Here is a 26,224-nt window from a genome sequence, read left to right on the forward strand (position 1 = left end):
ACACAGACCCCATCATCGACGTTACCCTTTCCCATCGATCCCGTCTTGAATATCGTCATTTCTCCCGCCCATCGTCGTAAACTAACAAACCCCTCCCCCAACCCCATTACTCCGTCACGATGATGCCAGGTTGGCCAGCGACGCAGCAGGCGCCAGGCGTTGCCCAACAATCGACACCGGCCTCGTATGCCTACCCACACAGTCAGTCTGCTCCTCGACCCTTTTCGTCCACCGCTCCGATGCTGACTCCCGTCTCAGACCCTGCCTTCATTCCCGTTGCCGTTCGCCAAACGTTTGGCCAGTACGCAGCCGTCGCCGGCGGATATGTCCCTCCACCACCACCTGTACAACCCCAAATGACTACCGCTTCGCCTGTGAATGGTGCAACCCCAGCGCCCGAACAGGCTAAGGGGAAAGTTGACTGGCCCGAATCAGTCCGAAATTATGTCCAGCGATCCTTCCTTATCGACAATGATTTGCCCTCTGTGTCTCGTTCGGATATCGAGAATAGGCTTAAGAGCATCATCGGTTCCGCCAAGGAGAACGGATCGCTCTACACGATCGACTGGGATACCATGCCCCTGCCGCAGGCCATTGTCAAGGCCGAACGTGATGCGGAGCTCAAGCACGCCGTGAATGCGTCGTCCCCTTTGCGTGCCCGCGACTCACTCAACCCCAAGAAGCGAAAATCCTCCGAATTTGCCAATGATAACACCCCCTGGCTCTCTACTAACTCGCGATCTTCTCTGGAGGACCGCATTACCTACCCGTCACCCGAAAAACGCTCTGCCATGGACGAACCCCTGCCGAAGTCAAGTAAGTTCCAAAAGGAAGCCAACAAACGGAAACGTCGGTTTGAAAGCGAATACAAGTCGCTTAGATCGCCCAGCCCGCCGCCGCCATCGTCAGGCCCTATCGTGGGCACATGCGAGATTTTGGAGAAGAAGTACTTGCGTCTCACGGCCCCTCCAGTCCCTTCCAAAGTCCGGCCCGTGCATATCCTGCGTCAAACTCTGGATTTCTTGAAGAAGAAGTGGAAGAAGGAGAGCAACTACTCGTATATCTGTGATCAGTTCAAGTCGATGCGCCAAGACTTGACCGTACAACACATCAAGGACGACTTTACCGTTTCGGTCTATGAAATCCATGCCCGCATTGCCTTGGAGAAGGGGGATATCGGTGAGTATAATCAATGCCAGACCCAGCTGCGATCGTTGTATGCCTTGGGTCTGAAGGGCAACCCTATTGAATTCAAGGCGTATCGTATCCTTTATTTTATTCACACTGCCAACCGAACCGGCTTGAACGACACTTTGGCAGATCTAACCACAGCAGAGAAGGAGGAGAAGGCGATCAAGCATGCTTTGGAGGTGCGATCATCACTGGCGCTGGGTAACTACCACAAGTTTTTCCAGCTTTACCTCGACACCCCTAATATGGGAGCATATCTGATGGATATGTTTGTTGTCCGAGAGCGGCTTGCTGCGTTGTGCAACATTTGCAAAGCGTATGTTTTCCCTCCCCTTGAATGAATGAATCGATCGCTAACTTCAAAGCAGATACAAGCCTGATGTTAAACTTCGCTTCATCACTGAGGAACTCGGTTTCGAGTCTGATGCTGATGCAGCCCAGTTCATCATTGACTATCAGGGTCAACACCTTCTGGAAGATCGGACAGAGTACATTACGTTCCTGACTGGCAAAGCTGGTCTACTCTTCGAGAACGCTCGGTCCGCTGCATTCCGGAAAGTGGACATCAAAGGCCAGATTTGATCTCTCTTTCCCTTTGCATTATGTCCTACCCCTTTTCTCTTTTCACGCGACCTCGCCAGGCGTCTTGCGGGTCGGCGTATTGGCGGTTTCTGCCCGATTATATCATGATTCCTTCGGTCTGGATGACGAGCCTGTCATCCATGTAGACACGACCTTTCGCAACACCTGATACCCTATTGCTTGCCTCACGGGCTTACAAATGATTACATTCTCGATAGTCAGACGATGGGGGAGCGCTCGTCGCTCCTTGCTCCTGACACCCGACCGATTAACCATAGCTACTACGCCAGCCTTCCGCATCATTTTGCATGTGGAATGTGCACATACTGTTTTTGACATTTGAGGAACGGAAAAGTTAAATGCTTGGGATGCTTGGCGGATGCTTGGACGAGAGCTTTGACTCTCGAGGCTTATTGGGACGGATTCAGCACCAGTCTAATGACCCAGCCGCGGCTAAGGGTTATGTGCTACAGGCGCAAGGCGTATCGATGATCTTGATGCGTATTAGCCTGTTGCTCACTTCCCTGATCGCATTTAGGTAGAGATAGACGGACTTGGGAGCTCATAGGAGTCATAACTAGGTACTGCATTATGTCAATAACATTCTATTCTGGACTTTTAGACTCACTTCGCGCCACATGGTGTGACTGGGGAGCATGGTGTCGGAAGGAATTCAACCGTTGTGATTCCCTTGTCTTGGGCCTGGAAGGAGAACTACGCAGATATACGGGTAGACACGTACAAGCAAGGGTTGAGGTTACCTACGCAAGGGGAGTCGGACATTATCTCCCTGCAAGGGACCGACTTGGGTCTTGAAGCAAGGGCTTTGAAGTAAGGGCTTTGAAGCAAAGGGCTCGAACTTCACACGGCACAGAACTGACTTATCATGTTGGGCTGCATCTGAAACTCTGTGAGGAGTAGGAACAAGCTGGTGAACTTTGTTTGAGAGATGACGTGTGCCCAAGGACTAGTTCTACAGTCTTTATGCGATAGAAGGAAGCGGGGAGCGGGATGGATCGCGGTGCATGTTAAGAGGCGTTATTAGGGATGGCCCAAGTGGCGGGGGATGTTTCAAGTAGGTAGGGGGTGGGGGCGGCTAGAAGGAACACCGAGAAAGGACGCATGAATTAGACGAGCTCGGAATGCGTCTTGTGTAGCAGAGACGGAGGATGGACGTAATGAATCATGATAACGTGGTGATAATTTGGCATGTCGACAAGGCCTGCCATATTGGGGGCGCCTCCGACGGCCGGGGGACGGAACGGGGTCCGGAGACGGAGGACCCCTGCGGTGCGCCCCAAAGACCCGGGGCTTGCCCATCTCGGGCCACGAGGCACAAGACCCAGTATTGGCGCGGTCGGGCAGGGTGTGCCGGCGTGTCGGGAGAGGCAGTCGACTGCGGACATTTGTTGGAGGCATGTCTTGGATGGGATGCTGCGTGACGAAGGCGGCGGGCGCGAAAGCAGGGCGATAGGGCAATGGAGTCTTGGTTAGTTCAACTGTCTTGCAATTGCATGCTTGGCCTTGACCGTGGCCGGTCAAGGCGCAAAACGTCGGGCTGGACTCCACACATCCCACGGGATGGCCATCCAGTCATCCACCTGCATTGGACACCAGGTTTGGGACTCTCCCGCTAGCGACCGTGTTGCGTTGACGATCGGCGGCTGGGTCGTCGAATCGAGAGGGTTTGGGTCGTTGGGGTGGGCGGCTGGACAAGACTTGCATGCATGGCATGAACAAAGGCGGTTGTGGGAGAAGCAAATAAGTGACGGCCGTTGGCTGGTATAATTGCACCTACAGTTCAGGGTCCAGTTTCTGAGCGCGTAGGGGCGAGGTTGTGTGGGTGGGCTAGCTAAGATGGTGTCGAGGTCGCCTACTACCTTAGCTAGCTGCTGGAGCGGCCTGCCGTGACTGACAACAAGAACCCACCAGCTGGGTTTACCAAGTGGTCGAGGGTGCCATAGTAATTCTGCTACTACGTAACTAAGAAGTTGATTCCACATTGCGTCCGTGACCGGCGGCGGCGGGGAGACGCTTCCGGATGGACACGAGGGACAGGGGATGGATCAAAGCGATCGAGAGAATGGAGACCTGAGCTGAGATGACAAAAGAATTCGGTTGTTTCGAGAAGACGGACATCCCGGAATAAAGGGATATCCGAGGGACGGCACCGAGATGGATGCAGAACCTCATCGCATTCACAGCGTTCTTACTCATTTGGACACCACCCATCAGCAGTGCATTTTGGATGCTTATGCTTTGAGGCTGGGCGGCGCATGAAAGGGAGAGTAGCGTCGCATCCGGGCACGGCCTGAGTCTATCCCGGAGAAAGCATATAGTTGAGTAGACCGGCCTGGTGGCGATGAAACCGGAAAGCCCACCGCGACTCAGGCATTCAGAACTCATGACCTATAGCTCACAAGGGTCAAGATATGTGGATTTGTAGCATCGCTATCAGACCCGATGTACCTGGAATTAGGTGCTAATACTTCCAATGTTAAGGGGAGTATGAATACCCAAGTATCGCGCACTGGTGCGTTGAGCCAATTCATAATGAGATGGACAACTCTGGCAAAGGATACCACCAAGAAAACACATGTTTAATCGGGGTTGCCGTGTACCTACCTGCCTGATAAAGGACTATCTTCACCAAAACGTCGCAACCATCTTCAAGCCCAGCGCCACCCACCGGAACGACGCCATTCCAGATGCGCCTTGCTTTTTGGGCTGGACTGGGCTGGACTAGGCTGGCTGCGAGCGTGCGGGCGGCCTCATTACGTCGTCTTGGGGTATCTCTTTTTTTTTTGGACAAGACACGGACGGCACTGATGCGCCCACCCGTCCCGCCTCAGGTGCTGTGTTTTTGCGAGCGCTCGTGGTTGTAACGCGACGGGCTAGGCTTTCGAGCATCTTCGTCGTTGATGTCCGCGGCGGCAGACGGCATAGAGCGCGATAACGGATAGGCGTGAAGGCGTCCAACGAGTCCCCCATTGTCCCTCGGTGCCGCACGACTTAGCCATGCAATGCGATGCATGGTCCCCTGGCGGCCCTGGCGACTGCAAGATTGATCCCTGCACGCGTGGGCGAGTCTTGCGTCGTTCGTTCGTCTGTTCTCCCCTCTCTCCCTCGCTCCCCCCTCCCCTCCCTGCCGGGATGACTGGCGCTGTAAGTCATTTATTCCTCGCGGTGGTAGTTGGCGCCACAGTTGAGTTGCTAAAGGGCAATGGGCTGCAAAGTTTCAGTGGGATTTTGCACTTGAAGCAATCCACCGGCGGCCCTGGATAATTTGGCCGCACACCCATAACCCGGGATAAGATGGGACGACCGGTCAACAACGGTGGTGGCAGCGCACACCCCTTGCTGCCGGCTCGTTGGGTCTAATACTACGTAGTAGGACTTTTCGCAAGACACGATCTCGTAGTGGGCTTTCTCTGGCCTCTCAGCCCAACGGCGCCAGGGAGCGAGCGTCGACGATTGGGCGAGGGGGGAAGAAATGGCGTAGAGAAATCCATGGTCCCGTCCCATGTCATCCCATCCCATGCTCCCAACTTCCCGTTCCCTTCCCTTCCCTCGCCAGGCTCCCATGCCAGTGACAGCGCGCATCCGCCCACCCTTCCCGGGCACCCACACAACCAACGCGCTTGGGGGGCCTGGAAAGGCCTGGAGCGTGGCTTGGGGTAACGGGGCCTGGATTGGACCCTGTCAGCGGAAGCGGACGCGATAGAGTGAGCGATGCATTTTTAGTGAGAGAAGCCTGGGCCAATTCGATGCCGCCACCCCCGAGAATGGGCGCCCTAGGCCTAGAAGGGGGCTGTTTGCCACCTCTCTGTTCGCAGCTACCGGCTGCCAGCTTAAGCTCTAGGTAGCAAGCCTCTTAGGCAACGCGCTCACTAACACCACTGGACGGAGCGCCGTACAGAGCTGCCCCGTATAGGTCGGTAGGTACCTCTGCAACCAGCAGCTATTACCACCAACCATCCCCATCTTCATTCCCTCTCCCTCCTCCTCCTCTTCCTTTGCTTCCCTCCAACTCCCAGTCCCTTCTGTTCCCGATCTCATTCATTCTTCTTCTCGACGTCCGTTGTTTGTTTCATCCCTCCTTCCCGACGACCAGCCGATAAACGACTGCCGCCCTTCCTTCACCCGCCACCACCAAGACCGCTGGCGGACGCGATACGACCCCTCTATCCCGACCCCTCTATCCCCCCGCCGCTGGAACACCATAAGGGTGCTGGGTGCTGCCCACGCTGGCGGTTCCGACATAAACCCGGCCGGAAATTGGCGCTTTCGGCCGTCCACAAAATTGAGACACAGCTCTAGCTGCCCTGCCCACCCCTTCCCTACACTCCGTGTAGGCGCTGGGATACCTCGAGCGGCGGGCTAGTTGCAGTGATTCAGAAAACCGAGGGCCGCAGCAAGGCGCACGAAAGGATAGGCCCGAGTCGAGTCGCGCGACACCATCAACAACACCAGGGGGACCAGTGACGAAGACGCAAAGGAGACGTTGGGAAAACCACAACCCCGGCACGGACGGTTGGATTGGGATCGCTGTTTATTCATCATTTCCCTTGAGGGTTTTTGCAGGCCCTGGACAAAATACGCAGAGTGCAGCAAGCGGTCCCGACATTGCATTCAACACGACTCGCTCGCAGTCGCTCCAAGTCGCTCCATCAATCATACGCGTCCGCACAAAGCCGGCGACGACCAACGATTCCTTGACGACTTTTCGCCGTCAGGCACAGCGCTGCACCGTCTCCACCCCCTCCTTCCTATTCCTTTTAACCCGCTACGGGCTACGGACGTCCTGCGTGCGCTACGCCCCCCTTCTTCCCATCCACCCCTGCGTGTGCGTGTGCGTGTGCCTGTGTGCGCCCAGTCCGCGCCCAGTCCGCGCCCAGTCCTACCGCAGCCGTAGTAGTACACTTCTGGGTCTGGCCGTAGTACCACCAAACCAACCGGTCTCGCCATCCTGATCTCTTTTTTTCCAACCTCCAACATCCGAGCGACGAGAGACTCACGACTGCCCGGGCGGCACCCAGTTACACAAGATGAAGAAGGTTCGTCATTGCCTCCGCCGTTTGCTCCTTCTGCGAAACCTGCACTGCCTTTGATCCCCGACCTCCGAGCCTCGACGGTCCATGTTGCCTCTTTCCCTCGTTCCCGCTCATCCAGTCGTGCCTCGACAACGCCTTTCACTCGGCTCAGGCTCTGAGATATGGAAGAGACTCGGGCTCTTGCGACTCCCCTCACGCCCTCGCTTTCCGCATCACCCTGCCTTGTCCTTGCTATCGAGCTCAGCTTCATCCCCGTTCTGCGTCAGACCATACCGTGCTAACCACCATGCGCTTCTTCCAGGCTTTGGGACTCACGAGGAACAGTACCAGGAAGTCCGACACCATCCCCGTCAAGGCTCCCGTCGCTATTCAACCGCCAAAGAAGGTTGGTTGCCTCCCACTCCCGATCGCCTCCACTCCGCGGTCCCGAATGTCTTGCCCACGTCCCCTGGCCATTTTTTTGCCACTTCCCCACCATGTTCCAGAAACACAAACAGATAATGTGCAGCCACTGATGCGGAGTCAACCCTGCAGGTGATTCGAGCCCTCTACGATTATGAGGCGCAATCCGCCCAAGAACTGAGCTTCTCGAGAGGCGACTTCTTCCACGTCATCAGCCGCGAAAACGACACCGACTGGTATGAGGCATGCAACCCCGCCTTGCCTGATGCCCGAGGCCTTGTGCCCGTCACCTTCTTCCAAGCCCTTGGCCGAACCGAGCGAGACAGCGGCCAGTCCGATGACCACCCAGTACTCCCGACAAAGAACCCCGATCACGATTCCGGATACAGCGAGACCTCGACCATGCAGCCAGCGCCTGTGCAGTCGCCTGTGCAAGTGCAAGCTGCCCTAGGCCATCGTGTCTCCAAGTCTGGTGGAAAGGGTGCTATGGTCTATGGAATTGTCATGTACGACTTCGCTGCGGAAAGGGCGGACGAGCTGGAGGCAAAGGCTGGCGAGGCCATCATTGTCATCGCACAGTCCAACCCTGAGTGGTTTGTCGCGAAGCCGATCGGACGGTTGGGCGGACCGGGATTGATCCCCGTATCATTCGTGGAGATTCGGGATATGGCCAGTGACAAGGCTATCGAGAACCCCTCCGATGCCATCAAGAGAGCCGGAGTTCCTAAGGTGGAAGAGTGGAAGAAGATGGCCGCCGAGTACAAGAACAGCAGTATTACGCTGGGCAAGTTTGATAACGGCGGCCCACCCGGGCAACCCGGACAACCCGGACAAGGCATGGAACAAAGCATGGAGCGGTTGAGTATCCAGCAGCATGCTCGACAGGGCTCTCAGAGCAGCCCCGGAATTGTGAGTCGTTTCCGTGGAATAATTAACCCTCAACCATACTGACGCGACCACAGCAACAAGGAGGATACCCCGACGATGCACGAACTTCGCAACAGGCTCAGCAGTTTGCTCCTAAGCCGGCAACACAACTACTTGCGCCTTTACAGGCGCGGATACCCAGATATTGCTTTGCCGAGGAGAAGTACTGGTTTGTCATTGAGGCTCTCCTAGATGACGGCCGACATTGGGAGCTCTCGCGTTACTACGAAGACTTTTACGACTTCCAGATTGCTCTCCTTACCGAATTCCCTGCCGAGGCTGGCAACACCGGCACACAGAAGCGATCACTACCGTATATGCCCGGACCCGTTAATTACGTGACGGACGCAATCACCGAAGGCAGACTACACAACCTAGACGCTTACGTCAAGAACCTGCTGAACCAACCGCACTACATCGCGCGCTGCAACTTGGTCAGGCAGTTCTTCGCCCCCCGAGAAGGAGACTACGAAATCGACCCCAATAGCAATGGCGACGAATACCGTCTGTCTCAGGGCTCTCAGCCTTCCTCGACTGAATCTCCCGCCGACGGCGCATCGAGGCAGTCATCTCGAAATAACCTCAACGGAGGCTCGTACTCGGGGCTGTCAGCGGCGCCCGCGCGCCAGAACGGAAACCCTGCCATGTCACGACAGACGTCGTCACTTTCGCAACCCTCTCAGACATCTCTCTCCGCCGGCATGCAACAGCAACCCCAGCAACCCGCATCCGCGATGAAGATCAAGATGTACTACAACGGGGATTTGATTGCCATCCGCGTGCCAACCGACATTCAGTTCCAACAGCTCTACGATAAGATCCAAGACCGCCTCAAGCTTCCGGACGGCGACCAGCTGCAGCTGTTCTACAAGGATGAGCCGACAGGAGACAAGCCCAGCTTGCTGAGTGACAACGACCTTGATTTCGCCCTGCAGCGAAACGAGAAACTTCTCCTCTACGTCGAGATTGTTTGAGATGGCGCAACTAGGCGCTGATCTCGTTTCAGTTTCTGTTACCTCAAAGCATTCTTTGGTTGCTACACGCCTGCGCATCAGAAAACATACCCCCTGGCCGCCAATGTCTGTTTCTTACGATCTCGAAACGCCGCCCCGACGGACCACCCCGCACAACGCCGTGCATTTTTCCCTTTATTCCCCAATCGATCTAAAATTAACGTGTCCGCGATGGACGACACGCCCTTTGTTCCTGTACCCACCCTTTGGTGGATTATGACGACACGTCGACGAGGAAGTTGATGCTTCTTTGGTACTTTTTTAGTAGCTGGATGATGCATGAATCATGATCCAGTGGATCAGACGTTCGTTACGCTTTCGTTGGGAGCCCTCGGACCTTCCCCCCTTTTCGCCTTTCTTTTACTTCTTCTTGTTTGAAACATTGTCCTGTGGCAATGCTTTCGGCTTGGACTTTTGGTTGCGATATAACATGACTGAGCTCAGTACCTTCTTCCCTTTCTTCTTATTCTTCTTCTTCAGATAGGGTGGCTAGGGGCTGGACAGGGCGTTCTGGACGGGGTTGATGGATTCATCTTGCTGTCTTAAGTTGTTCCCCCGTTTTTGTTACCGCCTGTTTGGGAGTGTCATTGGTTCTAAATATCCATGCTGTGATTGATCTTGTGTTTGGAGGAAATGCGTGGATGAAGGGGACTAGGAGAGATGGACAGTGGAGGATGACGAGTACGTGTGAATGGTGATGCTGACGTTGACGCTGATGGAGCATGATCTGGCTTAAATGTGGAGGGAATGGTCGGTAGGAGATGGATATGGAGGATGGAGAGCGCGCATGTTATTGCGTAGGATGCATAAATGAATGAGAGCGACCTTGTGTTCACCTTTGATGGCCTTCTATGGCCCCTACTTTCTCACATGACGGTTGAGGCCACAATGGGATGTGCATGTCAACGTATCTGAATGGTTTTGATATGATTCCCAACCCCAAACTGTGGCGAGCCTTGAGGTCCGCTGGGGTGATTCATGTCCATCTCTATCTCCGTCTCTACCGGTCTAATCTTTCTAAGTTCCGATTACAGTCAGTTCATCCTTCATCTAGTTGCCGTTCCATATCTGGCATCACATGTATTGCCTGGTATACCCCGAGGCCATAGATCACATTAACAATCGTGCGTGGCAGCGCCGCCGTCTAACAAGAACGCCGAAAAAAGCAAAACCAACAACCAACACCAACACTAGGCAAGCATGCAGTGCAGGGAGGCATGCAGTCGTCATATCCGAATCACACTAGCAATTTCTTCAAGGGAATTGATACATCACCCTTCCCGATTCCTCCTTGGCGCAAGGTTACTCGAGCTTCTGCATCAGGGAGCGTCGCACTTTCGTGTTGACAACGCCGCCAATGCCAAAGGCCGGGACGATGCGGCCGATACGGGCAAAGGAGCTGATGGTCCAGTTGCGGCGAACGGCATCCCACCGGTCACGCATTGAGACGGCGGCGGCGGTGGTGGACGGGCTGTTGTACAGGTCGAGGCCGAGGAGGTGCATCGGCGTGGAGATGAACTGCACGGCAGCCGGGGCCAAGAACTGGGCTGTGGAGAGGCCGGACATGCGGGCCTTGACCTGGTCGGAAAAGCGCGAGTCGAGGTAGGGACCGAGGATGGGCGGGACGTTGAAGGAGGCGAAGATGGTAAGGCAGTCGCGGGCTGCAAAGAGGGTGTAGGCCGGGAGGGGCACGGCGCGGGGCACGACACCGGGAGGCCCGAATAAGCGGACAAAGACCTGGTCCTTGTAGATGCCGATGCCGATGTTGGCGGCGGACGAGGCGGCGAACTTTGTGGCGCCGGCGGTGACGGACGACGCCGGGCGGTTGTGGAGCGTGGAGAAGGATGTGTCGACAGTGTTGGCCGTCAGGTAGGTGGAGCCGTAGACGAGGAAGATGAGGGCCGTGGGCTTTGAGAAGAGGAAGGTGTGCGGGCGGCGGAGGAGTGTTCGGATAGAAGAGGCGATAGAGGAGGCCAGGGAGCTGCGGCCAGAGGCATTTTCCATGACGGAGCTGGGAAAGCGCGGAGAGTTAGCGGAGCTGCCATGTTGAAGCTGCTTATAAGCCTGGTCTTGGCGTTGACGATGCTGGATTTGGTGTTTTTGGCAGCATTGAGCAGCGACCACCCACGCCGGTGTCGGCCTCGCAGCAATTCGGGCAATTACACCGAGACACGACTCAGGGATCGCCAGAGCAAGACGCATCGGAGAAGAGGAGAAAAAAAAAGAGGCAGACACTCACCGGTCAATCATGGCAATCAGAGGCGCAACCATAGAAGCGGCGCACGCAGCGCTGACTGCATCGACGCCGAGACGGAAGCCCAAGTTTTTCGTATTCCAGACGCTGCTGGATGTGCTGGCGATGCTGCCTGAACCCTGCAGGGCGAGCGCGGCGTCTGCAGGCGACGACGGGGATGCATCCGAGTCCTTCATCGTGGTGGCGGGCGCGGCGAACAAGGGTTGTCGGTGAGGGCGCGGTGAGAGCGAGAGGTGAAGATTCGGGAACGAAGGCGGCGATGTTTAGGTCGGCGGAGGAGGATGGGCTTTGAGGTCGAGCACGGAGATGGCGATGGACACGGACGACCGAGGCATGGGCACTCAGCACGAGTTTATCGAATGTTGCGTTGCGTGTTGTTGTTCGCTTGTAGATTGTATCCGTTCAGGGGGAAAAGAGCCGCGAGTGAGTCGAAAATTAAAAAAAGTAGGTTGGTTGAACAAGTCGAAGGTGCAGCTGCCGGCACGAGGTACAGGGGGCGGGCTGGACAGGCAGGTACAGGCAGGTACAGGCAAGAAGGGCAAACAGAAGACGGATTGGGCACGCAATGGGGAAACGAGCAGTAGTCAGTAATGCAGCCTCGCTGGTTGGTTTAACGGGGGGCGAGGATTATGGGGATAAGACGAGAGAGGGAGGGTCCACGCGAGTTTGACGATATGTCCGGGGGAAGCGCTGGGGAAGCCTTTTGATGCCCTGGAGAAGCCTTTGGATGCACTAGAGATAGCGCTGCAGAGGGAAGAAAAAAACCGGCGAGCGCGCCGAGATCGGGGCGAGGGAGGCCTGAGTCGCCGGCCGTGGTGGGTTTCGGGAGGGAGTCCCGTAGGCGGCTGGTAGCGGGATAGCGGCCTGCGGTACGATTTACAGTGGGCGTGGGGGGCTTCAACGAGGATGGGAAAGTGGGCACAGCGGAGGATCTTGGGGATGGCGGCTTGTCCCGGCCAAGCAGCCGACTGAAGCTGTTGTTGTGGAACTTGAAGAATGAATAATGGCCTACGGCCATGGCGAGAGGCGAGGCAGGAGTTGGCGAGTAGATGTATTTAGCTTGATTCCAGTCACCGTGACTCCGGCTGGGAAGTGACGTAGCGCGCGCTGCAAAACTTCGGCCTGGGACATCTCTCGCCGAGAAAACACTCGGTGAGATACGCTGTCGGTCCCGAACGGAACGGAAGCAAAAGTTTAGACCAGCGCCGCCCGCTTGTCTCGGCTATTCCGTAGCTCGCTTCGTTACGTCGACTGAGGTACTTGTCCATTACGTTTCTAGTCGATGCGTTGCATATAACTAGCCAGCTGTATGTCAGGCGTCCTCTGTAATATGGTAGAGACGTCTAAGTGAACCCGCGCCGACACTAGCCGCGACAGCCCCCATCTTTGTATTTTACCACATGGGCGAAACGACTGAGTCCTTCCTTTTGTCATAACCGTCGTGGACAGTCTGTTTGGTAGCGTTTGTTGTCAAGGGCCAAAGGAAACCACTAGTCATCTATCACGGACACACACGTCTGCTTCCCGGTCGTTTAATCCCTGGCAAACCGTATGTCTGTGCTGGTGTTTGCTGCTAATGGTTCTAGTCCCAGCTCCCAAGTCATCCATCACTGTTCCGAGTAGGTTATGTGACCGTGAATAGTCTCGTTGTCCAACCTCAAAGGGAACCCCCCAATCTACGTACAGTGAATCATCGCCGCCCAAATGTAAAACAAAGAAATTGCAAGCATAAAAGCCAAAATTCTCCCTCCCTCTAGACTCCACCCAGCATCAGTCAAACTACCCTATTCACCGTGAACATGACTTCCGAGCACGAGGACTACCGCGAGGATTACCACGAGCTCATCAACGACGGCGGTCGCGGCTATGTGGACATCTCACTTGTTCCCCGTCCTTCTCCGCGCTGGGATGAGGAGCTCGAGATTTGGAAAACAACTCGACGCCCCATACGTGGTAGATATTATCGGCTTTTCCAGGAACAATTGTTCAGGTGGTACAGTTTCCGAAAATGGCAACGCGATCAACGGGGGGACGAGGACGACGACAGCCGCTTCCTGGAACATGCAAAGAGCATGCAGCATCGTCTGGCCGAGCACGGCTTCACCCGATCCTTCCAGCTCAGCAGAAACCCCAGGAAACAAGACCGGCTGACGACATGGATCGAATACATCGGCTATGAGTGCTGGACGGCCGACAACCATGCGAAGAAAGTCAAAGACGAGGAGGCAGCCTACGAGCAATACTTTCAAGACAAGCTGCGAAGCACGGATATAGTAGACCATTCCGTCACCAAGGAATCCCTCCGGCTTCCTGGAGCCCTCGCCAAGTACAAGGCTGAATACATAGACGCTATGCAAACCCTGGCATTGGTGGGGAGGGAGATGGGCAGAGGCAAGGTGTCCACCGCTGATAATGAGAGAAGTTTGACAGCGCTTGGGAATTATGAAGAGAGGCGCGATCTGGTCTTCAAGATTGAGAGGTTTCTCCGGGAAACGGACTCATACCATTTCGCGACGGTGCTCGCTGCCCGCAATCTCAAAATCGTGGAGTGGGCTATAAAGGAGGTTCCCAAGGTAGAGGCGGAGATGGTAGTCCTTTCTGGCAGAGCACGGAATGCGAGAAGGGATAGGGATACCTCGAATATCGATCAAGGTTCAATTAGATAGGCTAGGTTCAATGTTTGCATTGTTTTATTAGTTGTGCGATCGTCTCAATAGCACCTTCATATTTGTATCCCGGTGTTTGGGTCTCCCATGTCGTCTAATCATCTCCAACCGAGAACCAACTAGGTATTCCCAAGTGCATCGTATCCACGTCACAATCACAAGCGTTCGGCACAAGAACTCTAGGCAGGCATTTAGAGCCGAATTGACCAAACCAAGGGCGTACACCGCCACTTAGCAAATCCCACAGCTGAAAACCGTACCCAGAATCCTGATTCCATTACGCGATGGGGTTCCAAAGCCATGGATTTCCGTTGCTGGGTTCGCGTGCTCAGCGCGGGAATCCGCGGCTTTAGTTGCGCTGCCAGGGGTGGCGTCGAAGAAGCTGATGGAGACGAGCATGTACTTGCGGCCTTGGCGGCTTAAGGAACGGATCCCGTATATGGTGATGGCCGATTGAAAATCAGTGATGCCCTAGGAAGAGGCCTTGACTCCTTGTTTATGGCCTTCCCTGGACGGTTCTCTCCGTCGAAGTCACAGTCTTCGTTTTTGTCATTGGTCGGACAGGACGGATTTGAGAAACATATTTTAGTCTGAAGAACCGCAAGTAGAGGGACATAGGGTCTTGAAGTACGAATGCTTGCTAACTATTAGGTTCATGATTGTCATGGTATGAAGTGCAAACACATCTCCCTCCCGCAGAGTCACCCATCTCCGCCTTCTCCTCACCGATGGATATGAGAATCTAGCCGCCCAGCGACCCGCTCCGTCTGTTGGATCAATCTTGAAACCACTACCCGCCTGTTGTTTCCACCCTCGTTATCCACGGCCCTGCATTAGATAGCGGGACTGCTCCACCTCCGACTCACCAAGGCACAGTCAGGAACACCATATCCCGGCCTTAGGCGGACGCGGTTGTGCTAGGCGTGGCACTGGTAGCCTTCTCCTGCATCGCCAGGACAGCTGTTGCCAACTGGTCAATCTTGCGGTTAAGCTCGGCGAGTTGCACCTCCACATTAGTCGGGGCATCCATATCGTCCTCACGACGGTCCGCTTCGTGGTGACGAACCGGTATCGGAGATAGCAGCTCCCGCCGGCTCATGTTGGACACCGACCGTTTCTGGCCAACGCCTCGGCGGCCGTTGCGGCTCCTAGAAGCCTGGGGTCCCTTGAACCCAGCGAACTCATCCGCAACAGCCCGGCTGCGGAACATCTCGTACATACGGATGATGCCGACCAGAGGCCAGTGGGTGAGCTTGAGGAGCATGATGCGACCCCTCCGGAACTTCTCATCGGCGGAGAAGATGAGACGCCAGGGCCGGAAGATGACAAAGGCGAGGAGGTTGAAAGGCGGGTAGAAGTGGGTGAGCCGGTTGCTAGTCGACGCCTCCAGAACGTAGACGCTGTACACATACAGGTACTCCTCCTTGGCGTGCGTGATGACACGCGAGAAGCTGTTGGAGAGCATACCGGTCAGGGAGCCCATCAGCAGGAAAGTGGACAGCGTAATGAAGGCGATCATCAGGGGCGGCCCGAAGAAGGGATCGATTTGGTGCATGACCTCGAATCCGATGGGGGCGGATCCGTAGAATATCTTGGTCAGGATCCAAGCCATCTTCTTGAAGGAGAAGACATCGCGGCCGATAAGCGAAAACGTGGTCAGGAAGCCGAGATAAACGACGACGACGAGCACCATGTATTTGAAGAAGTCCTTGCCCATTTCTTTAAGACAGGGTATAAGGGTTCCCCAGTACGGGCTGAGGCTTAGAATCGAGAAAATACGGGGGATCATGAACAGGGCCTCGAGGGCGAGGATGTCGAATGCAAGTTCGCACAGCTCTGGCTTGCCCTGGGTAATGCCGATGATTCCTGTAGAATTATTAGCACAAGATTAGGTCGAAACGATTTCATCTACTCACTCAGGACACCAAAGGTGAAACCAATGATAATCATGACCATGTCGAAGACGTTCCAAATATCCGTGGCGTAAAAGATGGAGCCAGCATCAAGCCACTCGCTAAGTTCATCATAGAAAAAGGCCGCTATCCAGAAGAACAGGATAATCTCAGGAACCGTGATGCGGGACTCGTCGCGGACGATGAGAACGACATAGTACAAGCACAGGAAGACACAGAAGAAAAGCACTTCCCAGCTCTTGAGGTACTTGGGAACGCGCAGGCGAGAAAAGGGATCGGCCGTGTGCGGGTTGTAGAATCGGGGCTTCTTGGTGGAGTGAACCGACAGGCTGTCCCAGAAGATAATGTCGCCACTCCAGATGGCCGTGATGATCTTCTGGACGATGTGCTGGCTGAGGAAGCGCTTGGCGTCGGCGATTGCGGCGATCTCAAGGGCATTGAGGTTCTTAAACGCTCCCGTGGGGTCGGTTTCGTCGGCTTCCTCAGTGTCCATAGTCATGGTGAGTCGAGAGAGCGAGCTCAGCAACTGGGTGCGCTTCATGCTGCTGCCAGCGGGACCAGGCCCACGACGCCGGTTGCCGTTCGAACGGATGTGTTCGAGGAGAGGAGATGTTTCGCCAGCCTCCTCATCCACATGGCCATTGTGACCGTTTTCCTCAGCGGCATCAGGGTCGGGGATTTCGTAGAGACAGTAGTCGACTGCCTCGCGCTCGGAGAGTCGGGTCAAGAAGCGCCAGGCGACAATTTCGCAGGCGCTGGAGCGAGCCTCACCGAGGCCGGCGTGCTCCGAGTCGGCAGCATAATGCCACTTGAGGGCGCTGGATACGATTGGATTAGCAGTTGTGGGAGAGGTGACCAGGTGTTGTTCGTGGCTCGTGTGCGTGATGGGTGGGTGACGTTTCATGGTGGGGAACGTGGGAAGCTTCACCACCCCCACATGGCGGAATAGAGATGCAAAACAGGGAAACACGAGACAAGACAAGTACCATGAGCAGGCCAATTGCGCGCTCAGCAATGGGAATGGAAACACATGAGACGGACAATTGCAACAAAACATCGACATGGACGTCACACTTACAGCAAAGCATTGACAATACCAGGGTTGGTGCACGTCTCCGCCAAGTGATCCACCAGCACCCGCAGACACTTCCCCGCAGCAGTGGTCCTCAGCTGCTCAAAGGTGCTGGGCAGCTCGATGACATCGACAAAGTACCTGTAGCCTCACGGTCAGTCGAGGATATCAGAGGATTCAGGGATCCGACTCACAGCGAGAGCTTCTTGACGACCAGGCGGAACGGGTCGTCGCTCGCAATCTCGGGCAGGTCGAAGTCGTACCGGTCGGGTACAGGACTCCCTTCGCGTGCAGCAGGCAGCTGCTTCGACTTGACGCGGATAGGCATGATGGATTAGGTGATGGCCGTGGTCCAGCACGGGAACGACTGTAGGAGAAGGGCCGACAGAGGCAATTGGAGCGCCCTGGATCCAAAAAGAGTCCCTTGCGAGAGCGAAGGGGAGCCAGGAGTCGCAGGCTGGGTCGGGGCCAGAGTTGGAGGAAGCTCGTTCGTCTCACGATGCAAGCGATCGGAGGAAGGAGAGGAGGAGGCGAGACAGCCGCTGTGCTGAGTGAACATTTTCTCACCAAGACCCTTGGCCTGTGCACCGCAAACGCCAACCTCCTCCAGAGATATTGCAGGGTCCGTCGATCCATCGCCCACTCTCGCTTCACGATAGACCAGCGAGGACGAGCTTTAGCGCGGAGGACACTCTATTTCAGTGCTAGAGCGGTAGAGTCTACTCCGTAACAGCCATGTTCTGCGGGTCCAAGGGGTTCGTCACGAGCTGTGGTGGGGGAACCCAGCCGCCCAAAGTCCCTTAAAAGCTCCCTTGGCGCCGCTGACGGCATCCTGTCGTTTCGTACGCTGGAAGGACGTGGCGAATCACACTGACTGTTGAGAGCCCGGGGCCACCACCCCTCGTTACTGGGGTTGTGAAAGGATGAAGATAAGACAAGCATGGAGCACAGATGCTGTAGGATCGATCGAATGGTTTTGTTCCGGTGCACGTTTGTCTAAGTCGACTGAATAGTCCCTCAGCATTACTGCATCTGCCTCTATCGCGCGTGGTGAGGATGGAAGCAATGTCCGCCAGGAAACTTCCAGGTTTGACACCATTTCCGTCTTGACGGAGCGTACCCATAAAGAGGATTCCATATGTTGAAAGCTTTACTAAGCGTTGGTCCAGTACAGCTCTTGGGCGAGCTGCACCTCAATGGATAAGTGCCCATAAAATATTAGCAAGAACTGCAGAGATGATTCAAGTTATTCACGCACACTCTTGAGAACTAATCATCCAAGGCTGTTGTGATCAACATGATTGGCTGCTCCAAGATCTGGTTCATTTGGCTTAGATCAGTCTCTCCCCTCTCAGAAATGAAATAGGTCTCACATCTGGACGCTCTCGTAAACTATATGGGTCGGACACCAGGGTCCGAAGGTGGCCGTTTAGATACTAGGAGCTCACGCCGGGGCTATGAGCCTTCGCATGGTACCCCCAGGAGATAATTCGAGTGTAAGAACGATCGCCCGGGAAAAGAATGCGAAGCCAATCAACACCGTTAGCTGCAGTCCATGTCTTCTCTTGGTGACCATTGAGACCATGGATAGCAACTACGCTATAAGTAACAAGATCAAAGGCCAGTGAAGTCAGTTATGGCCGATGCTATCTACTCGAAAACAGGATCGTCTCCCTCAAATACAACATCCAAGCCTTGCGGTGGTTCATCTTTGGGCGTGGTAGAGTTTGGGCGAAGTAGCTTCTTGAGGCGTCAAGGCATTTTTTAAGTTAATTTGAGTCCAAGCCAATGAGATTTTAGGGTTGATGTATTTCCCGCGGGAATTGTAATCCGTCGGTAGCACGTTGTTCATCGTGATCATTCACTTTTCACGAGCCTAAGCAAATGAAGGTGGCCTCATGACTTAAATACCAACGTTCGTTCACTTTTCGGCAGAAATACCTAAGCCATATGCTTTCCTGTATGACGATGAACTACGAGGACGTTGATTTTACCTAGCGGTATGGCGTTGCTACTCTTCAGTATCGGACACCGGATGTCAAAGTGCTAGGGTGTTCTTGGCCATCTATGTGGACGTGCGTTAGGTGTGGAATGGCATACTGAGCCTGTTAGTGAACAGCCGAGTGAGTGGGAATACACTTGGTATCGAATAGCGTAGAAGACGCCAATGGGAAAGAAACTACCAGTAAACGTTACAAACAACACGTAGTGGACCATTGGCATTGCCCCTGGTGATCCATGGAATCGATTGTCTTGCCCGGCCACAATGTGTGTGTGACTGAGATGCAATCAATAGTCCACAAGAAATATCAACAGCATATGTTGGAGAGTTCCACAATTGGGGCGATTGCAGTATTCCCAGAATAGTAGTCGTAAATGAAGATTAGCACTTTAAACACTGTAGGGATCCAGTGCGTCTACTATGAATTCAGGTAAAATACAAAATTTTCAGAAGTAATGCTTTGGAAGACTAATTTGTATTTATCGTCTATAATAAGAATATTGTGTTTTATCATTGTGGTTCGGGTGGACATCTGAGAAATACAAGCAATTAGCTTAATGATTTAACTTTCGATTAACATTTGGTAAATAAATTAGTTTAACTCAGGCTTTAGTAAAAAGGTTTGTACCTGGGCACAGATGGTAATACTTAAAAACTGAACTATAAGTATAAATAGGAGCGATTCTTGAATGTCCTTTACTGTCGAAATGCAAATGGTTGGTGTAAGCCGCCCTCGTAGTACACTACCCTAGAACAATCCAATGCTCTAGAATAAAGGGAATCCCTCACTTGCCCAACAATACCGACGTCTGTAACCTTCATTCGTTTGTCTCCCCCATCAACGACACATCGCATGCCGCAGTGGAGCGTAGCCAACGCTGGGAGTAAGCACCAACTCTGCAGTGTGCCGCTATCCGAAAACCTCTGCACTGTGCCACAATATCGATGGAGGACTGCGTCACCACAGCTACCGAGTTGGGAAACCTCCGAAAGACGACGCTCAACAAGTTGCAGCCCCCAGCCACCCTCGACGAGCAAGAAGAAAAAGCTTGAATCTTGGCCTGAGCTTGTTCCCATCCGCGGAGCTACCGAAACTAACCCTAGGCAACTGGCATGCGGCTTACGGGCCATGGAGATGACTACGTCAACCCGGATCATGGCTGCATGTTGGTGATACGCAAGCAAGTCCCGTATTTTCAAGCCACAGGAAAAAGGAACAATCTCATGGTGGGGGATTGAATGCGTGGAAGAGAACTAATGCTGGACTGGAGGACTGCTCACTGGTTGGAATGAGCATGGGCTGGATGAACATCATGCCGACGCGGGGCTCAACGTGTAACATTTAGCGTGACGGCATTATCTCACTGCCTCAATATCCGTACAACGCTGCGTGCTGCGTAGGGCTGGTTATTCGCAACTACACGAGCAATGACATCTGATTCGAGACTCGCTGTTTAGCGACTGGGGATGTCGATCCTGGCGGGTCCTGAGGGCTGACGCGTGGTGGACTAGTCGCTATCCGGCTTAGCATTGGCGAGCACCGTTGGGTTCCCCTGGCCCCAAGCTGCGGCTCAACCAACCACAGTTTGGCGGGCGTGTAATTCATGCCCCACGTCACGGTCTGAGCCCCGTACGCGGGCATCGACAACACTGCCATCGCCAATCGTCAATCCGCCAAAGCCTCGGAACTGGGATTGTCCCAATAATCAGCCTTGTGAAGTGAAGGAGAAGGACAATTACTTAAAGGCATTCGCGACTTCCAAAATGAGGGAATATCATCCGCATCAAACACCGCATCACACACCGCAATCTCATCTTCAGCCTGGCAACAGCTTCCTCTTCTTGAACACTTTCATCTTCTCTTACACTTTCACGCACCACTGGGCTGACTTACAAACACCAACGAACACCACCTCCTTTCTCCCACATCTCATACAATGGCCACCACCACCATAGCCGATATCGCGTCGAGGACAACCGCTTCAGCCACGGCGTCCTGCACCACCGCCGTACCTGGCAAGTACGGCTATGTCCCTATCGACGCCTGTAATGCCAACTACGGCTTCAACCCGAGCTTTGGCGCCAATCTCGCCTTTGCTGTACTGTTTGGTTTGACAAGTTCGATCCATATTATGCAAGCCATCATCTACAAAAAGGTATATTGATATTGCAGTCCCCAATCCCCTCAACCAAATTGGTTGCTGACACTGAGCAGCGATACTGTTGGGTGGTCATCATGGGTGCGCTCTGGGAGCTGGCGGGTTTTGCCATCAAGACTGTCGGCAGTCGTAATCAACAGGAGCTCTCACTTGCTATCTGGGGACAGCTCTTCTTCTTGCTTGCCCCTCTATGTAAGCACCCAATTCTTGACATGCCAAGAAACCGACTGACTTGTATACAGGGATCAACGCATTTGCCTACATGACTGTTGCACGCATGATTTACTTCCGAATCCCCGAGAAGAAGATCTGGGGCGTGCGGGCAATTAAGATGGGAACGCTGTTCATCTGGCTGGATGTCGTCTGCTTCATCGTCCAGGCTGCCGGCGGTATCCTACTATCTGGCGATGACGACAAAGTTGCAGACATCGGCAAGAAGCTTTACATGGCTGGTGTTGGTGTTCAGCTGGCATTTATCCTCATCTTCACTGTCCTGACGGGTACCTTTTACCGGCAATTGGTGAAGCTTGAGGGATCGCGCATCGGCCGGATGAAGTACCTGATCTGGTGCATGCTGTCCGTCTTGGTCCTGGTCACGGTTCGAATCGTGTTCCGTCTGTACGAGTTCAGCCCCGGCGCGAACACCAGCAACCCGATCCTGACCCACGAGGACTACGCTTTGTGCCTGGACGCCTTCCCCATGCTGTTGGCTCTGGTTCTCCTCAACTCCATGCACCCCGGCCTGGTCCTGCGGGGCCCCGACAGCGACTTCCCGCGACTCAGCCGCAAGGAGAAGAAGGCGCTCAAGCAGCAGAAGAAGGACGAGAAGCGAGATCTCAAGGCTGCCAAGAAGGCTGGCAAGTCTGGCAAGTCGAGCAAGCACAGTGGCTCTTACGAGATGTACGACACCATCCCCGAGACCGGCTCCCAGGGCAGCGCCAACTCCCACCGCGAGCTGATGGTGTAAGAGGGGAAACGTCAGGTGTGGACGCAGGGCAGTAGTAATGGGACAATGTTAATGGTGGATGGAGACAGTGGGGTCTCGAGGATCAATCACATGGGCACTCGAGTACGCCAGAGGATTCCAGTCGAGCATGGCGACCGACCCATGTGTATTGAAGACAACAGCGTGGCGTTTTATGTTTGGTCTGGGCGGAATGAAGGAATTCCAATCCAGAGTTAATTTGGATCGGTTGCATATAGACTTGCGGGATAAGCGATGGGAGATTACAGCGACGGATAGAAAATGGATTTAAGTCAGGGGAGACTATTAGTTGGGTAGATGAAGAATGTATTTTTTCTTTTGAAAGGATCTTTCCTCATAAGTGTGCCATGGCCTCCGTGATAAGGCGGACATATTATGAGTGGGGATGACCTGAGATCAGAAGTCGGTGTCGTGATCCCGATTTAGAAGCACACTGCCACAGGCTAAGACGGCAGATGGACGGATCTGCAGGTAAACACGCACTGTTTCGCCGCAGCAAGAAGTGGTGCGCAGACACAGTGTTTGCTGGCAGCCCACCAACACCAGCCGGCGCAACGGTGTTACAAGGGGTGGGCAGTGCCAAGGCTCGTGTGCGAGGAGGAATTTGATGCGTGGCGACGAAACGTGCGTCTGGATGATGTGGAATGATGCAGGGTGTTTGCGCGGTGCATGAGCTGCAGCACAGATCGGTCCAGCGACCGGTTGAGGAAGCCGTAGAGTCGCAGAGTCGCAGAGTCGCAGAGTCGCATGCCGACGTGGCCGCAGCCCGGCCGGATGACGAGCACACAGGTAGATCAAGGTAAGACATGCAGAGACACACTGTACATGAGATGCAGATTGCAGATCAACACCTCCCTCACCTCGAAGCAATGACGAACGGACGAAACACACGGCCTCGACTTGAAGACGAAGCACCGCGGCATCTCTCCGACACGGATCTGAGGGCAACACCAAACTCAGTGAGTCGGGACTCGCGGCGGCCCGGCGCTACAGAAGCCTCACGACAAGTTTCAGCGCCATCGGGGCAGAGCTGGGTGGTTTCACGTTCCATTTCTGGCCCGAGGGCTCTGTTACCCGCCCGCGTGGAGCCGCTGGCTGCTGTGTCTGAGTCTGAGTCTTGTCACCCCGGCACCGTGTTGACTTGATTGTTTTGACGCAACGGCCACGGCCAATTCCCTCGCGCCGTCTCTTCATCAATGCTGGCCCCTTTGGCGTCTTCTTTTCATCCTTCCATCCCGGCTGATCGCCAGCATTTCGATTCTCTGCACCGCACCATGCAAAGCCTCCCCAGCCCCCAGGCCGCTTCCCTGCCCTGCTAGCCCCAACCACCCCAGCCAGACCGCCCAGCCTCCCCCGGCCAGGTCGACGCTACGAGATACAGCGTGCAGTAGCGCTACGCCATCGGGCTGCCAACACTTACAGCGCATCCTCAGCATCCTCAGCATCCTCAGCATCCTCAGCATCTCGACCGGCCGCCCATCGCCCATCTTCTTGCCGCCCCTGGTCCCTGGTCTGGTCATGGGCCGTCGGGCCTAAGCACCCACGCAACTAAGCACCAAACCGACAGGGGCCTGAATCTGCTGCCAGCCTTTTTTCCTCTTGCCTAGCAACGCCTCCAGCCTGCGCCAACCAAAACCCCGCGCTGTTCGCTGTCCGACAGGCCCTTGCAAGTTGTCCAGACCCTTGCGTATCCGACGCCCAGCTCCTCCTCGCTCCTGCCGCCCCAGGTTCAGGTTCCTCGTAAATCGGGGCTATTCTCCACGTCGCCGTTGCCGTGTCACAGCCCTGTTCTTCTTCCTCTCTCTCTTCCCTCTCTTTTGTTCCCTCGAAAAATCTTGGCCATCTTTTTCTTTTCGCCGTCTATCGTGGGTTTTTGTCCTCCAGCATCCCTAATTGACCAGGTCGCATTCTTCGTACCTGGCGGGCACTGCTTTTCCTGTGTCAACCATCACCAAACCCCTCCCTCGCAACATTCCATATACACGCGACCCGTCGACGGATCATGTTTGAGTGAGACATAGGACGATCCTCTTTGCCATGTCCCCCGCCAACCGAACGGTGCGCTTGCCATCTGCAGCGCTCGTCGTCCTCTCCATCATCGCCCACCTCACAAGCGCACACCCGTACGCACTGCCGCAACCGACCAAGACCATCGACTACCGCGAACTCAATGTCCTGCCTTGGCCCCTCGCCGCGACTGCAGCCCCCGGTAACTTCGACGACTTGCTGAACCGCCGAGCCCTGAACACTGTCTGCGGCTACATCGGAGGCGACCCCGCCCTCCCAGCTACCTGCTCTGCCGGATCGCATTGTGTTATTGAGGTTGAGCATGGTGCTGTTGGCTGTTGTCCCGATAGCGGCGCTTGCACCCAGGGCGTCTACACAGCCTGTGTCGACTTGAATAGTGGGGCGCAGTCGGAAGTCAATCCATATGTGTTTACGTGCCAGGGATCCGATGTCTGTTACAAGAACAGTTTCGAGGGAGGGTACACTCAGTATGGATGCGGCACCTCGTCGGGAATGGCCACAACAGTCGTAGGAACTGCTTCGGGAAAGTCGACTATCCACCTTACTAGCATATCCGCCTCAGCAACGCAAACTGCGGAATCCTCCGAGTCAACCAAGAAGTCGACCTCGTCGCGAACACGCTCCTCAGAAACAGCCACAGAAACAGCCACGGAAACAGCCACGGAAACATCGACAACCGAAACATCCACTACCAAAACAAAGTCAAACACCAAGACATCCAGCACAGAATCATCTACTCAGAGTGCTTCCGAAACTTCGTCTGCAAGTGCGAGTACGGAGACTGATGGGGCTTCATCTACCAGTTCTGGGGATGCCTCTTCATCGTCGACAAGCGCAGCTTCTGCGCCTGATACCGATGGCGACAACAATGGCTCGAAGAACACAGGTGCAATCATCGGTGGTACAATTAGTGGCGTTGCCGCACTAGCGGCTTTGATCTTCCTCGGCGTCTGGTTGTGGAAACGGAAGAAGGGCAATAATGGTGGGAACCAGAAAGCACAGTATGTTAACATTGCGGCGCCATCCCGGCGAAGTGCACAGGAGAGGAGAACCATGCTAATGATAAACACAGGCCCGGATCTGAAGGCAATGGTAACATCCAGCCACTACTACCTATGCAGGAGGGCTACGAAAATCGCCCACCACCGCCAATACCCGTCGCACGCGGGACTATGACCCCAGTGACCGAGTTAGACGAAGAGTATAGAGCGGAACCGTATCAGCCAAATTACCCCTACGGATACGGTCCTGGCTCATCCGCAGGTGGCATTATGGCTGTTGGCAACGGCTCACACCAGATGGATCAAGACGAAGAGCCCCTGACTCGGTATAGTCGGGAAGTCGACGACTACCCCCAAGGTTACGACTCTGGACTAGTACGAATCCCAGAGGAACAGTCCAGACCGCCCACAGCCCCCGTCAGCAACCTCGATAGTCCTACGGTCCCTTATCCAGGTCCCCGCGGAGGAGGCGGAGGACCGTTGTGGCAGCAGAACCGGGGCCCCGGCTGGGTCTAGGAGAATCATGATTGAACGAGGAGGGACTAAGATCATTTAAATGACATGTTGGAGGAAATGTACTTGTGAGATGACGATTGATTTGGATTCCAATGGCGTTTTCTGGTTGGGTCGATATCCGAAGTGGAGTTTCGTGTTTAGAAAGGCTCCGTCAGGGAAGTAATGAGCATGTGGCCCTGCACAGAATTTGGGATCATCAATGGAAAGTTGATAGACTAGTCGGTTGAAATCGGCCTGGTAATCGTGGAGGAGACATGGCCACACGGTCAGCATTTACAGGATGGTAGTAGATACCTAGGTAGATTAATCGCACATAGAGCAACAGCTTTGGCTATATATTCTGTCACCTATTGTGTTCATGGGTGGACTGAATTTGCACAACTTCACCCATTTCGAACTGTCATGAGATGGCTGGAAGTCTTCGGGTGGAGGCAGACAGTCCAAAACCGTAGCCGTGGG

At 54.6% G+C, this 26,224-nt stretch overlaps 9 protein-coding genes across 9 annotated transcripts; 5 read left to right on the forward strand and 4 right to left on the reverse strand.

The window, feature by feature from the left end:
* Window positions 1–119: 119 nt before the first annotated feature.
* BGZ61DRAFT_341439 (SAC3/GANP/Nin1/mts3/eIF-3 p25 family-domain-containing protein) lies at window positions 120–1,773 on the forward strand (the record flags this gene model as incomplete). Its single annotated transcript, XM_046239403.1, has 3 exons — window positions 120–201; window positions 259–1,507; window positions 1,560–1,773. The coding sequence occupies 3 exons, from the start codon at window positions 120–122 to the stop codon at window positions 1,771–1,773; spliced, it is 1,545 nt and encodes a 514-aa protein (XP_046111316.1).
* Window positions 1,774–6,302: 4,529 nt separating this feature from the next.
* BGZ61DRAFT_96042 (uncharacterized protein) lies at window positions 6,303–7,354 on the reverse strand. The gene has a single exon (XM_046257268.1). The coding sequence runs from the start codon at window positions 7,075–7,077 to the stop codon at window positions 6,448–6,450; it is 630 nt and encodes a 209-aa protein (XP_046111317.1). The 5' UTR covers window positions 7,078–7,354; the 3' UTR covers window positions 6,303–6,447.
* Window positions 7,114–9,130, forward strand: BGZ61DRAFT_341392 (uncharacterized protein; the record flags this gene model as incomplete). The annotated part of the gene is made up of 3 exons (XM_046239397.1): window positions 7,114–7,212; window positions 7,362–8,142; window positions 8,202–9,130. 3 exons carry the CDS (start codon window positions 7,114–7,116, stop codon window positions 9,128–9,130), a joined length of 1,809 nt encoding a protein of 602 aa, XP_046111318.1.
* Window positions 9,131–10,471: 1,341 nt separating this feature from the next.
* BGZ61DRAFT_341030 (uncharacterized protein) lies at window positions 10,472–11,599 on the reverse strand (the record flags this gene model as incomplete). The annotated part of the gene is made up of 2 exons (XM_046239368.1): window positions 10,472–11,180; window positions 11,409–11,599. The coding sequence occupies 2 exons, from the start codon at window positions 11,597–11,599 to the stop codon at window positions 10,472–10,474; spliced, it is 900 nt and encodes a 299-aa protein (XP_046111319.1).
* Window positions 11,600–12,033: 434 nt separating this feature from the next.
* Window positions 12,034–12,441, reverse strand: BGZ61DRAFT_472849 (uncharacterized protein; the record flags this gene model as incomplete). Its single annotated transcript, XM_046248384.1, has 1 exon — window positions 12,034–12,441. The coding sequence occupies one exon, from the start codon at window positions 12,439–12,441 to the stop codon at window positions 12,034–12,036; it is 408 nt and encodes a 135-aa protein (XP_046111320.1).
* Window positions 12,442–12,765: 324 nt separating this feature from the next.
* BGZ61DRAFT_442178 (uncharacterized protein) lies at window positions 12,766–14,089 on the forward strand (the record flags this gene model as incomplete). Its single annotated transcript, XM_046244688.1, has 1 exon — window positions 12,766–14,089. Exon 1 carries the CDS (start codon window positions 13,223–13,225, stop codon window positions 14,087–14,089), a length of 867 nt encoding a protein of 288 aa, XP_046111321.1. The 5' UTR covers window positions 12,766–13,222.
* A 568-nt stretch (window positions 14,090–14,657) lies between these two features.
* On the reverse strand, window positions 14,658–17,345 carry BGZ61DRAFT_96064 (uncharacterized protein). The gene is made up of 3 exons (XM_046257269.1): window positions 17,269–17,345; window positions 16,006–17,215; window positions 14,658–15,955 (listed from the first exon to the last, which is right to left on the reverse strand). Exons 2-3 carry the CDS (start codon window positions 17,063–17,065, stop codon window positions 14,988–14,990), a joined length of 2,028 nt encoding a protein of 675 aa, XP_046111322.1. The 5' UTR covers window positions 17,066–17,215; window positions 17,269–17,345; the 3' UTR covers window positions 14,658–14,987.
* Window positions 17,346–20,741: 3,396 nt separating this feature from the next.
* On the forward strand, window positions 20,742–22,544 carry BGZ61DRAFT_442183 (RTA1 like protein-domain-containing protein). The gene is made up of 3 exons (XM_046244689.1): window positions 20,742–21,232; window positions 21,292–21,427; window positions 21,478–22,544. The coding sequence occupies exons 1-3, from the start codon at window positions 21,014–21,016 to the stop codon at window positions 22,200–22,202; spliced, it is 1,080 nt and encodes a 359-aa protein (XP_046111323.1). The 5' UTR covers window positions 20,742–21,013; the 3' UTR covers window positions 22,203–22,544.
* A 1,713-nt stretch (window positions 22,545–24,257) lies between these two features.
* On the forward strand, window positions 24,258–25,765 carry BGZ61DRAFT_472853 (uncharacterized protein; the record flags this gene model as incomplete). Its single annotated transcript, XM_046248385.1, has 2 exons — window positions 24,258–25,249; window positions 25,321–25,765. The coding sequence occupies 2 exons, from the start codon at window positions 24,258–24,260 to the stop codon at window positions 25,763–25,765; spliced, it is 1,437 nt and encodes a 478-aa protein (XP_046111324.1).
* Between the last annotated feature and the right edge of the window lie 459 nt (window positions 25,766–26,224).

The sequence above is a fragment of the Ilyonectria robusta genome (genome assembly GCF_021365365.1).
Source record: "Ilyonectria robusta strain PMI_751 chromosome Unknown BGZ61scaffold_2, whole genome shotgun sequence".
Taxonomy (NCBI): domain Eukaryota; kingdom Fungi; phylum Ascomycota; class Sordariomycetes; order Hypocreales; family Nectriaceae; genus Ilyonectria; species Ilyonectria robusta.